At 45.1% G+C, this 13,893-nt stretch overlaps 1 protein-coding gene across 1 annotated transcript in view; it reads left to right on the top strand.

Moving 5' to 3' along the window:
- The window catches only part of LOC149290543 (1-phosphatidylinositol 3-phosphate 5-kinase-like), a 66,466-nt gene that overhangs the window by 43,690 nt on the left and 8,883 nt on the right, over nt 1-13,893 (top strand). The window contains exons 34-36 of the mRNA XM_089488466.1: nt 10,444-10,608; nt 12,463-12,522; nt 13,512-13,688. Coding sequence (XP_089344592.1) covers nt 10,444-10,608; nt 12,463-12,522; nt 13,512-13,688 — 402 coding nt within the window. The remainder of the gene's footprint in view (nt 1-10,443; nt 10,609-12,462; nt 12,523-13,511; nt 13,689-13,893) is intronic.

The raw sequence follows: 13,893 nt of genomic DNA, 5'->3' as shown, positions 1-13,893 counted from the left end.
ACAATGGAGCCGACTGGGGCAATTGCCGCCCCAAGCGTTTTTTTTTTTTTTGTTTTTTTTGAAGCGGAGGAGAGAGAGAGGGGCACCGAGTGGTTTTCGCTTACCCGCTCGGCGCCCCTCTCTCTCTCCTCTGCGGCGAGTTTCCCTGTTCGGTCTCTGTGCCGGCTTGTAATACAGAGCGCCGGAAGTGACGTGAATTTCCGGCGCTCAGCATTACAAGCCGGCACCGTGGCAGCACAGGGAGACTCGCCGCAGGACTGTTTAAGGGTAAGTACCGGGGGGGGGTAGATAATGCCGCCCCCCCCCCCCCGGCGTCGGCGGCATTTTAAACTTCGCCCCAGGCGGCGTTAAGTCTTCGGCCGGCCCTGTGTAGAGGCCATTCACTGACATGGGTGTTGGCATTAAATTTGGGCTTTTCAGCTCTCGTGTCGCTGCACGTTTTGTAAGCGCGATCCATCTGCGTAATGCATACTTCCAAATTGTCCCATTTTCCACAAGACTGCCAGCTATCGATTTTCCTTGACTGGCTCAGTGAGCTGTAAAGCTGGTGGACATCCATTGCAGCTCCCATATGCAGAGGCGTATATAGGGTATGGCAACCGCTCGGCGCCCCTCATTCTCCTCCACGAGCCCTCTACCCCCATCCCGGTTCCGGCATTTCACGCTCTGCATGAAATGCCGGCACCAGCGAGCGGCTTTTAAACACTGATGCGGAGGAGATAGAGGGGCGCCGAGCGGTTGCTAGGCGCCCCTCTATCTCCTCCGCATCAGTGTTTAAAAGCCGCTCGCTGGTGCCCGCTGCTTCACTGCTGGGCGCCGAAATATGACGTCATATTATGGCGCTCAGCAGTGAAGCAGCGGGCACCAGCGAGCGGTGCAGGAAGACAGCAACATCGTGCTCCCGTCGCTGGACTTCAAGGTGAGGGGGGGGGTTAAAAAGTGGTGAGTGAGGGAGGGAGGGAGGGGGGTTAAAAAGTGGTGAGTGAGGGAGGGAGGGGGGTTAAAAAGTGGTGAGTGAGGGAGGGAGGGGGGTTAAAAAGTGGTGAGTGAGGGAGGGAGGGGGGTTAAAAAGTGGTGAGTGAGTGAGGGAGGGGGGTTAAAAAGTGGTGAGTGAGGGAGGGAGGGGGGTTAAAAAGTGGTGAGTGAGGGAGGGAGGGGGGTTAAAAAGTGGTGAGTGAGGGAGGGAGGGGGGTTAAAAAGTGGTGAGTGAGGGAGGGAGGGGGGTTAAAAAGTGGTGAGTGAGGGAGGGAGGGGGGTTAAAAAGTGGTAAGGGAGGGAGGGAGGGGGGTAAAAAGTGGTAAGGGAGGGAGGGGGTAAAAAGTGGTGAGGGAGGGAGGGGGGTAAAAAGTGGTGAGGGAGGGAGGGGGGTAAAAAGTGGTGAGGGAGGGAGGGGGGTAAAAAGTGGTAAGGGAGGGAGGGAGGGGGTTAAAAAGTGGTGAGGGAGGGGGTGGGTTAAAAAGTGATGAGGGAGGGAGGGGGTTAAAAAGTGATGAGGGAGGGGGGTAGATATAAGTAAAGAGTGTGCATTAATGTGTGGATGCATTGAGTGAATGAGAGAGAGCATGAGTTAATGTGTGGATGAGTTGTCTGAATGAGGGCGAGCATGAGTTAATATGTGGATGAATTGTCTGAATGAGGGAGAGCATGAGTTAATGTGTGGATGAATTGTCTGAATGAGGGAGAGCATGAGTTAATGTGTGGATGAGTTCTCTGAATTAAAGTGTGAATTAGTGAGTGACTGTAAAAGTGTTTGTGTATCATAGATGTATAATTGGAAGGGCAAAGATGGCACTAGCAGGAGGTTTGAGCCTTGGGGACCGAGATGGCACAGGCAGGGTGTATATGGGACAAAGATGGCACTGGCCGGACTGTTTGGGGACAAAGTTGACTTGTGGTGGGCTATTTGGGGACAAAGATGGCAAATCTTATGTGTGTAATCTGGGTGCTGGCCAGGTTCTATGTCGGCAGTGTGGACGCCAGGGCTGGCTTTGGGGTGTGCAACCTGTGATCTATGCCTGTAATTTAGGGGGTTTTAAATATACCTTTAATGCCGTGTTTTTATGTGAATTCCAATTGATCTTTACCTGCAAAGCTGGGTTTTTGTGTTATGCTGTAGATCCATATCTGCTATGCTATGTTTCCATACATTATTTATGTGTACCTGCAAATACAGGGTTAATATGTCTTATTCAGTTGATCTATACCTGCGATGCTACGTTTCATATATTATTATTGTATACCTGCAAATACAGGACTTGTATGTCTGATTCTGTTTATTTGATATATACCTTCAGTGCTGAGATCACAAGTGAATTTCAATTGATCTGGGTTTGCGTGTTGATCTATACCCGCTATCGGCAGCAGGGACTAATATATATATATATATAGGCGCTATTTTCAGTAGATACGCCTCTGCCCATATGGCCTCCCTGCAATGCTCTGAAGCGGTGTGTTATTAGGTGGCTCTTGGATATAGATTGTGACACCTGAAATGCTTATATAATTTTATAGGTATATATAATGTATTACATCTTTCAAAAGAAAGGGGAAAAAATTCTATACACACGTGCGCACATGCGCACACACACACAGTGCCTTGCATTTGATTTACATAACATGCCTACCACAAAGAAGAATTAAGACAGCAGAACTATTCACCCCCCAAAGTCAATACTTTGTAAAGTCACCTCTTGCAGCCATTACAGCTGTAAGTCTCCTGTGGTACGTCTCTATAAGCTCAGCACATCTAGCCACTGGGAATTTTGCCCATTCTTCAAGGCAAAACTGCTACAGTTTCCGCTGGTGTATATACCACAGATTCTCAATTGGATTGAGGTCTAGGCTTTCATAAGACCATTCCCAGACATTTAAATGTTTCCCCTTAAACCACTCAAGTGTTTCTTTAGCAGTATGCTTAGGGTCGTTGTCCTGCTCAAAGGTAACCTTCATCCCAGTCTCAAATCCCAGACTGAAACAGGTTTCCCTCAAGAATTTCCCTGTGTTAAGCACCATCCATCATCCTTTCAATTCCCACAGCATGATGCTGCCACCTCCATGCTTCACTGTGGTGGATGGTGTTCTTGGTGTGATGAGAGGTGTTGGCCCTGCGCCAGACATAGCGTTTTCCTTGATGGCCAAAAAGCTAAACTAGCATCATCTGACCCCTACCTTCTTCTGTATAGTTGGGGAGTCTCCCACATGCCTTTTGGTGAACAGCACCATTTCCTTATTTTTTTTCTTCTGGCCACTCTTCCGTAAAGCCCAGCTCTGTGGAGTATACAGCTTAAACTGGTCCCATGGACAGATACTCCAGTCTCCACTGTGGAGCTTCGCAGCTCCTTCAGATTTATCTTTGGTCTCTTCTAAGTTTCGGATATTTTGTTAAAACCCATCCCCGATATGTACTTTTCAACAACGTTGTCCCTGGAGATCTCCTTGATCTTCATGGTGCCACTTGATTGGTGGTGTTCTTGGTCAGTGGTTTTGCAGATTCTGGGGCCTTTCAGAACAGGTCTATGTATACCGAGATCATGTGACAGATTGCACACAGGTGGACTTGGTTGCACCAGATCTTATTTAGGGGCTTCATAGCAAAAAGGCTGACTACATATGCACGCACCACTTTTTCATTTTTTACTTTTTTGAGAATTTTTCACTTCACCAACTTGGACTATTTTGTGTATGTCCATTACATGAAATTTAATGTTTGTAATACAACAAAATAGGAAAAAATGGCAAGGGGGTGAATACTTCTGCAAGGCAGTGAGAGTGTATGTATGTTATTTATTTATATATATATATATATATATATATATATATATATATATATTTTCCTGGCATACAGTGGCAGTACGAGTGGGTAATGTCCTTTCCTTAGGGACAAGCTGAATCTAAAGAAATAAAAACAATTAAATGCCCCGGAGCCCCTCCTCCTTACCCATAAAGCCGGGGCCGACCGGAGGAAGCCAGTTCTTTTCTTGTCCCTTTCAGGGACGGACAGGTTGAATCGTCGGTCCGGACAGGAGTCCGGCATCTTCAGTTGCTGGTGAGGCGCACGGGTTGCTGCCTGGGGGTTTCGTGAGCCTCCGATTGCTCCCCGGGTGGTGAGCAGAGAGAGGTCTTCCCTCCGTAGCGGTTCGAGTTACGGAGGATGTATTTTTGTCTTCCTTTTGTGTACTAGGAAGTGGGAGCATGCGCAGTCTGGTGGAACGCACGCCCGGGTGTCGTTGCGTTCCACTGAAGATCCGATCGCGCTACTGAGCATGCGCGAGTCGGATCTTCCGGAGGGCGGCAATTTTAAAAAATTGCAGATAAGCGCTTTGCCTGTCTGACTGCTGGAGCTTTCGTCAGTACAGTGCAGCCGTGTCATCAGCCCCCCCACACGGTTCAGAGGTGGTTAAGGTAAGATATTTCTTTATCTTGGCTTTTTCCTATCCTCTTCCCTCCTAAAAAAATTTTCTTTTAATACGCTTTTTTCCTTTTTATCAGATGTCTAGTCCGGTCCCATCAGAGAATCCGGATAAGGATAAAAGACCTGCTTCCGCTCCCAAAAAAGCCACTTCCAAAGCTAAACATTTAACATGTTCTGAGTGTTCTACTCCACTGCCTGATGGCTGCAGAAAAAAATTGTGCAACACCTGCTCTGCTGAACAGCTTGCTTCTGAGAAGCGTAAAGACCTGCAATCTTTCCTTGGGTGGTTTCAGGAAAATTTGGCTCAGACATTTGAGGCATTTCAATTCTCGGCAGCTCAAACTCAGGAGAAAGTCAAGATTGGTTCTACACACAAGCGCAAAAGATCGAGATCTTTCTCTCAATCAGACCTTTCCTCGGGTGAGATTTCCAGGTCCTCTAATTCATCATCAAGTGATAGTTCGGAGGATGAAATGGTTTTTCCCTCCCATGACCTCCGCAAGTTCACCAAAGAGGTGACTCGTATGCTCCTAGAAGATGATGTAGGAAGAGTTAAAGGTTTTCCTGTACTTCCTAAGGTGGATGACCTTATTGCCAGGGAATGGAAGCACCCTGGAAAGCGAGCTTTTATTTCAAAGCAATTTAAGCAGCTGTTCAGGCTTCAAGGGGAATATTCCTGGGAGGATCCCCCCAAAGTGGACGTACAAGTGGCACAACTCTCCAAAAAGACTACTCTCCCTATTGGTGAGGTGGCTGGGCTCGAAGACCCTATGGACAGGAGGGCAGAGACTTCATGCAGGCGTATTTTCCAGGCGGCAGGAGCCCAATGTAAGGTGGCGGTGTCCGGTGCAGCAGTGGCTAGGGCCCAGCACATTTGGCTTCAAGTGTTGCAAGATCGTCTTGCGGATGATTCTGATTCTGAGATTAATAGGCTGTTTAAGAACTTAAAGCTTTCTAACAGTTTTTTTGTGGATTCGGCTCAGGAATCCCTTAAGCTATCAGCCAAGAACATGGCTTTGTCTTCGGTATCTCGCAGAGCCCTGTGGTTACGGTCCTGGACGGCTGATTCCGCTTCTAAATCTGCGCTCTGTGACTTACCTTTAGAGAGTAAGAAGTTGTTTGGTGCTCCTTTGGAAGATCTTATTAAGCAGATTTCGGATACGAAAAGAGCCTTACCTCAGGATAGAAGACCAAGGTGGAACCGCAGATATCCATATAGGAACCCGAGGCCCTTTTTCCAATCCGCTAGATCTCAGAATTTTCGTGGGCCCTTTGGAGATAAGAAATTCCAAGACCGGCCGAAAAGGCAGGACAAAAGAAAATTCTGACAAAGTAGGGGGTCGCCTTCGGCACTTCAGACTCTCCTGGGAACAGACCACCCAAAATCCGTGGATTCGTCGGATTGTTTCGGAGGGTTACAGGATAGAGTTTTTTCATCCCCCGGTCCACCAGTTCCTGATTTCGTCTTACCCCTTGGTAAAAAAGAATTTGATGCTTTTTTCAGAAAGCATGAAGCTTTTGGGAAAGGGAGTTATAGAAAAGGTTCCTGTTCACCAAAAATTCAAAGGAGTCTATTCCCGGTTGTTTCTAGTGCCGAAGCCGGATGGCTCCCTGCGTCCGGTTCTGGACCTAAAGTCTGTAAACCGCTGTATCCCCTACCAGCATTTTCGGATGGAGAGTATCACCTCAGTCACACAGGTGCTAAAGGAGGGAGATTTTATGGTCATGTCCCGACAGCCGAGGCGTCCAGGAAGTTTCTGAGGTTTGCCTTGCGGGTCAATCAGAGGGTGCATCATTTTCAATTCAAGGCCCTTCCATTCGGTCTGGCATCAGCCCCAAGGGTTTTCACAAAGATCCTTTGTCCTTTGACAGCTCACCTCAGAGAACAGAATATTTCGATCATTCCTTACCTGGACGATTGGCTGATCATGGCGTCCTCCCTGGAGAAGCTTTTATTAGACCTTTCCACAACTATGAAGTTCTTGGAACAACACGGCTGGTTAATAAACAAGCAAAAATCTTGCCTCATTCCTGCTTCCAGGACTCTTTTCTTAGGGTTTTTGGTGGACTCAATGTCCCTTTGCGTTTATCTCCCGCGTTCCAAGCGGCTCAAGATAAAACAAGAGATCTCAACACTGCAAAGAGGTCCAACTTGCTCTGTCAGGAAGGCTATGAGCGTCCTGGGTCTGCTAACCGCTGCCATCCCGGCGGTACCTTGGGCAAGGTGTCAGCTTCGTCCCTTGCAGTGGCAGATTCTCTCAAACTGGTCCAAGCAAGGAGAAGATCTAGACACTTCCTTCGCAATAAGTGCCCAGGTCCTCTCCCAATTGAATTGGTGGAAACAGTCGTCCCATCTCGGCAGAGGGTTTTCTTTCCGACCCAGAAATTGGATAATTATCACCACAGATGCCTCCGGCCGAGGATGGGGAGCCCATTTGGGTTCCCTTTTTCGAAGGGGAGATTGGGCTCCAGTAGATGCTGTCCGCTCGTCAAATTTCCAAGAGCTAAAGGCAGTTCTTCAGGCTCTCCTGGCCTTCAGGCCCTTCATAGAGGGTCAGGCGGTAAAAATCCAATCAGACAACGCAACGGCCGTCGCATATCTCAACAAACAAGGTGGAACGCGGACACGGAGTCTTCAGATCCTGTGTGCAGTAATTATGGAGTGGTCCCAACTTCATTTGACGGATATTTCAGCAACCCATATCAGAGGCCGCTACAATTTAATCGCGATTTAAGCAGGGCAAAATGGTCACAGACAGAATGGTCCTTGACCCCACAAACCTTCTCCACTTTGGTGGCACGCTTCGGTCTCCCGGATGTGGATTTGATGGCGACTCGAAAAAACCACAAGGTCCCGGTGTTCGCGTCCCTCAACAGATGGGATTTGCCTCATTTTCTGGACGGTCTTTCCATGGTTTGGTATTTCCGGTTGGCCTACATCTTCCCGCCAGTGGCTTTGATTCCTCGCGTCCTTCTAAAAGTTCGCTACGACAAGGCCAGGGTCTTGGCCATCCTTCCGTACTGGCCAACAGGAGTTGGTTTGTCCTCCTCAAGCAGTTGACCATCACCTATTGGGAGCTGCCAATTTCACCACAGCTACTGGAGAACGTCAACCTTCGCCCGGAACTTCTTCAGGTGTTCCGTCTGACAGCCTGGCTGTTGCAAGGCTGATATTGAGTAACCAAGGTTTGGACGACGACATCTCAGACTTTTTGTTGACATCGGTCAGAAGTTCAACGTCCAGGATTTATTTTCGGGTGTGGACCAAGTTCCTCCTGTGGTGCTCCACCAGGCACCTTACGATTTTTCCTCCGTCCATCAACTCCGTCATTCGTTTTTTACAGGAGGGTCTGTCTTTGGGCCTTAGTGTCTCGACCCTTAAAGGGCAAATCTCGGCCCTTAGTCATTTTTTTCTTTCTGATCTGGCCTCTCACATTCTTATTCGGCGCTTCTTTAAGGCCGCCACTATTCGACGTCCTCCTAGGAGGTCTTTGTTTCCATCATGGGATCTTTCCGTTGTGCTTCGGGCTTTATGTTCAGCGCCCTTCGAACCTCTGGAGGAAGTATCCATGAAGCTTCTCTCGCTGAAAACGGTTTTTCTTGTGGCTATTACCTCAGCTAGGAGAGTTGGGGAGATCCAGGCTCTGTCTTCCTCTCCCGAGTTCACAGTTTTTCATGATGATAAAGTTGTTCTACATGTTAAACCTTCGTTTCTCCCTAAAGTCATTTCCAGGACCAGTATTAGTCAGCCCTTGGTTCTTCCTACTTTTTTTCCGTGTCCTTCCTCTCCTGAGGAATTGGTTTGGCACACGTTAGACGTCAAAAGGGCTTTGGAGATTTATATTGCTCGGACCTCCTCCATCCGTTCCTCAGACCATCTTTTTGTCAATTTTTTTGGGCGGTCTGCCGGTAGAGCGGCCTCCAAATCTTCTATTTCCAGATGGCTGGTGGACGCCATCCGTATGGCCTACCACTCCTCTGGTCTCACTCTACAATGGCCCATTAGGGCCCATTCCACAAGGGCCATGGCGGCCTCCTGGGCAGAAAAGGCTGCAGCTTCGCCTGAGGACATTTGTAAGGCTGCTACCTGGTCCTCATTCTCCACCTTCATTCACCATTATCGGCTAGACATCTTCTCCTCCTCTGCGGCGGATTTTGGGCGTAAGGTGCTCCAGGCGGTGGTCTCCTGATATGTGCCCCCCCAGTTCTGGGATCTTGCTACATCCCACTCGTACTGCCACTGTATGCCAGGAAAAACGGACATTTTTTTACTCACCGTAAATTCCTTTTTCCTTAATACAGTGGCAGTACTGGTTTCCCTCCCTTCTTATGATAGAATAAATTATTTTTTGGCAAGCAATATTGTGTCTGTCTTGTTACTTACTGGCTTCCTCCGGTCGGCCCCGGCTTTATGGGTAAGGAGGAGGGGCTCCGGGGCATTTAATTGTTTTTATTTCTTTAGATTCAGCTTGTCCCTAAGGAAAGGACATTACCCACTCGTACTGCCACTGTATTAAGGAAAAAGGAATTTACGGTGAGTAAAAAAATTTCCGTTTTTGCTTCGTTAGATATGGATTATTCAGACAGCGACCAGTTTTCTTGAAGGAGAAACTAGCTGTGCTTGAATAATGCATAGTAATATCAGAGAGTCAAAATGTTCAATTTATCTGAAAAATCCCAGATGAGTGGATACATGCGAATACATGTCATCCTGGTAGAAAGCTGTTCTGATACGCAGAAAATCACATACAGCAAAATTGAACGTAAGCAGTATGCCGAAAAGGACCTATTATTAAGGGTAATCCTCTGGTGGGAGGATTTGTTTCTCACTCAAAAATGTTGCAATGGTGCTAGGTCCCAAGAATAAATTGATGCCCCCTCACACTAAAATCAAGCCAACATCTATTATGTGACACCCACGTTAACGCATACAGAAGCTCATACTAATACTCATCCAGAGATCCGCACTAACACATCCACTCACACTCATACCAATACAACAATACAACAAATGCAACTGGACACACACTAACTCACACCAAGACATAGACACTTACACTAATGTGCTCAGACACACTAACAAACACGCAAACTAAAATAACCTGATGCACTAACATGCCTTGACAAAATCACACATCCACACATGCACTAATATACCCAAACCAAAGAGACACACACACTAACAATCACACAAACTAATACATACAAACTAATATACCCAAATGGAGCTGGCTCTTGTAGGTCCCAGTGGGTCCATGGGATGGCATTTTGACAGGTGCAGCAATTTACAGACACAAGTTCTCTCTGGTGCCGTTAAGGAGGAGTCGGGTCACGTTATGTGCGACTCTCACGGCAGCTCGTCCTGCTGGGTTTAGGGGTATATGATCTGCGTGGGTGCGTGGCACAGACGTGGCATGTTTTATTGTGACCATGTGGCACCCTGTATGGTCGGTGCACAAGGAATAGGGAATTTGTGCTGTTAAACACAGTGTGTGTGATAGGATTGTTTGTGTGTGGAGAGTCCATTCTCCCTCTCAATCTGCCTTTTCTGTATATTGTTAATTCTACCTATTGCCGCAGTGCTGTGGAATCTGCTGGCTCTCTTTAAATGTAATGTGTATGTATGTAGAAACATACATAGAAGCAGATAATTTGACAGCAAATAAGAACAATTCAGCTTATCTGGTCTGCACAACTTTCCTGGTTTAGAGACCCGTACCTTAATCAGTCCTTGGTCTTGTATTAGAGTCAGCCTATCCATTTGCATATGCTTACTGCTTTTGCCTTTACCACTTCTGCCGGTAGGGGGTTTATCTACCACCCTCTATGGGTTTTTCATGTATGCAAGTAAATGTATTGGTGTCTTTTGCAGGCATACATCGTTGTGCATGTGTATTACTTTGTCAGTGCGATAGGTTTGTGTACATTCACCAGTTTTTTTTTTTGTAGTCGTTGTGGATTTCGCACGGGGCACCTAATGAGCCTGACTACTTCCATTGTCCTTTTTTTTTTTTTTTTTTTCTTTTTCCTAGGCAAAAAGCCTTCAGGAGTCTTATCATTCTTCCGAGGCACCGGAGGAAAGAGCCCAGACTTATCAGCACAAAGAAAAGAAACATTACGCGGCGCAGACAGTGCATATTACCAAGTGGGTCAAATGGGCCCAGAAGGTGCACAGAGCCAAGGCGCTGAACCTCAAGGTTGGGTTTAAAATTATTTTTACCTATATTCATTACCTATTATCCATGAATGTGTGTATTTATAAGCTGTACTAGAAAAACCGTACACTCACACACATTCATGTATACTTACCTGACATTTAGAGCATATTACACAAATTGCATTATAGTGACTACAGAGGGAAGAGTGGAGGCACGTGCACATCCCTTATATAATATATATAATATCCCTATACTCTTTTTAATCTCTATAACCCTTCAGTTAAGGTAATGGTTAACTTATACATTTTCTAGCACCATTAAATTGTAAATTGTGCCATCTAAAACATGACAAGGAGTTTCTTCAGTAGTCTTCCAATGGAATCCTCTCTTGAACTATCACACATCAAAGAAATGCACTTTTTCCATAAATTATTCTTCTATACAGACTCTTTGGCCTTTTTATATAAAATCCTCGCCTTTATTTCCTTATAAACTACAGACTGAAGATGGTATACTGAATGATGATGAATATATTGAATGTGCTTTGTGAGCCACTGTCATGAATTTCATTGAACGCTAACTAAAATTACATCTCTGGGCCTCCTTGGTATTTCATTTTGTGGGACTTTTGATTATTATGCATTGCATTACAGTGATGTATAACTGGGTTTTTCACACAATTTTGTGTGCTTTGATAAATAGAAAAAGACGTGGATAGAAACATGCATAGACTCTGCTATATATATTAAGATGCAGTATTTCCTATTAACCATACAAGAATGATGCCATGGCATCTCAGGTAATGGAAAGGTTTTTTTTTTCTTTTTCCAATTTGCATAAAATGTAAATAAATTAATGTGTGACGGTTCATAAAATTCTAACATTCAACAGGTAATAAACCATTAGGAACTATCAAAAAAAGTATGAGAACATACAGTCTGTTTATTGAATAGTGCAACAGAATATCTTTATTGTCGTTCTGAGGCCCTGTATCACTCCCATCACTCCTGTGTTCCAATGGCATGTTGTGTTCGCTAATCCAGGTTTACGTTGAAAAGGCTAGTTGATCATTAGAAAACCATTTTGCAATTTTAGACATTTTGTTGGTGACCCCAAACCTTGGACAGTAGTGTATAAATATCTAATAACAGAGGACTGAATGTGCTCTTTAATCCAATCCCTGCTTTTAATGAGATGGAGATCCAATTAGATATCCGGCGGTAGGCATTTCAGACCCACCTTGCTGTTCACTGTACATGTTCTGCAACTTTTTGGGAGTTCTTCCAGGAACAATCCCCACATTCCTCCCACCATTTCCATTAAGAGTTCCCAAAAGTTTAACAATCATAACAAGACTACATAGGGGGAAATTATAATGCCAAAATGAAAAATTAAAAAATTATTTGGAGTAATTCATATCAATAGTATATTTGTATACGTTGGTAGCTGTGAAGTTGTTGGAGAAAAGCTACATGGGGTAGTAGAACTCGTACAGTCATCTACAGCAAACAAATTTAAGAATGTTTGAGATGTCCATAAATCCATGTTAAAGAACTGCTGAAAAAGTAAAAGGGCAGACTGTATGGCCCATTTTTTTTTTCTTCTATCAAGAAATCTATATACGAAAAAATTATGTATTTTTTCCCCTCAATCCCTGTAACTAGATCTACACAGGGTTTATGTATCCAGACCAAATACCTAGTGCAACGCCAAGGTGAATGCAATTAAGCGGCAATATACCACTTACATCATGAGTATGTGGCTGGACCTGGTTTAAAGCCTTAAACTGAGGCTTGGGTCTCCATCTTATTGTGGAAAACACATTGTGTTCTATTCCGGGACCTTGACATGCTCTAGTTATGTGATGTGTTCTGTGTTCCGTGTTCCTCCTAGATGACATAGATGGTGGAGACAGGCAGAAGAAGCAGTCTGGCAATCCACATGTAGAACTGCGTGAGTATGCTGTCACGAGAACCAACGCTGCAGAGCTCCTGATTTCTATGATAGTTCTAAAAATAATATAAGAGAAACTAATAATAAACAATAGATGCGGACAAAAACGAAAAGCCTATGGGACAAATGATTTATAAGGTGCGTTGCAATGCAAGGGATCAAGCTGGCCCTTCATAACTTACAAAGTTTTAACAGGCACACAAGAATTCTGACCAGTTTAGCTAATCATTAGTCGGCTGAGCCCTTCATAATGTATAGTAAAATAGGAGGACTAAAATGGCCAGCCAAGAGCTGACAAGGGCCGAACCGTCATAATATTAAGCAAAGTCAAAGGGGTTGCAAGCAACATTCTCCTGCAACCTTTAGTGGATAATAACTTTTACTTTCTTGTATAGTGAAGAAACTTTTTTTTAGATCTCCTTAAGCACCAGAAACCTCTTCTCCAGGAAACAGCGTTTGTAATTCAGATCCAAGGTTCGAGTTTTTATTTTTATCAAAAGATGCAAAGAAGTACCTTGCAGCGCATAAAATGTCAGGTTGTTTTTCTTGTAAATTACACACCATGTAATGATGGTTGGTCTGCTTCGCTGGAGACAGTCAGCAGGGTACTCATTTTGCCGCGTTAATGCTGCCCTCCTAGAAAAATAAACTTCTAAAAAAAATTGGCTTTTTTCCCCGGTGTCTTTGAGCCTGCATGAGGCCCGGAGCAGCTCCCCGTTAGTAACCCATGGACAGGTTTAACCTAGACAAGTGGTTTAGTAATTAGTACTGGATGTATGCCCAGTTATGTTCTGGGATTGTAGATCGTATAGCAATGAACAGTCTACTAAATAAAAATAAAGTTTAAGCATATTCGTTACAGGTATTTTTTAGAATTGAACCATTGGGTTGAGAAGAAAATATTTATATCCGGTCCCTCAGAGCGAGACTGAAGAATTCCATGGCAACAATAGAGAAAATGCTAACAGTTCACTCTATTTATTCCGCAGAGTTCTCTGATGCCAATGCAAAATTCTATTGCCGCATTTATTATGCCGGAGAGTTTCACAGGATGCGCAATGTCATTTTGGGAAGCAGCGAGGATGATTTCATTCGCTCCCTCGCTCACTGTGTCCCGTGGCAAGCTCGGGGTGGGAAGTCCGGTGCTGCCTTCTACGCAACGGAAGGTGAGACCTTAATACCTGAGACTCACAAACATTTAACCAAAGTGACTCGCCAATGGTCGCAACCTAATGACTTGTTGGGTAGTAAAGCTGTTTTGAATTAAGACACCAGGATTCATGTAGGGATTTTATCCTATTTTCCCCATTTACCCTGGAAATTGCGAGGTCTGCAAATGGAGAGGCAAGCAGTGTTCTGGAGACGCTAAAC

This window comes from Sceloporus occidentalis, unplaced genomic scaffold (genome assembly GCF_023333645.1).
Source record: "Sceloporus occidentalis isolate IW3139 unplaced genomic scaffold, rSceOcc1.0.p SCAF_38, whole genome shotgun sequence".
In the NCBI taxonomy this organism is placed as follows: domain Eukaryota; kingdom Metazoa; phylum Chordata; class Lepidosauria; order Squamata; family Phrynosomatidae; genus Sceloporus; species Sceloporus occidentalis.
The sequence above is the reverse complement of the archived record's forward strand: the minus strand, read 5'-3'. Positions and strand labels throughout refer to the sequence as shown.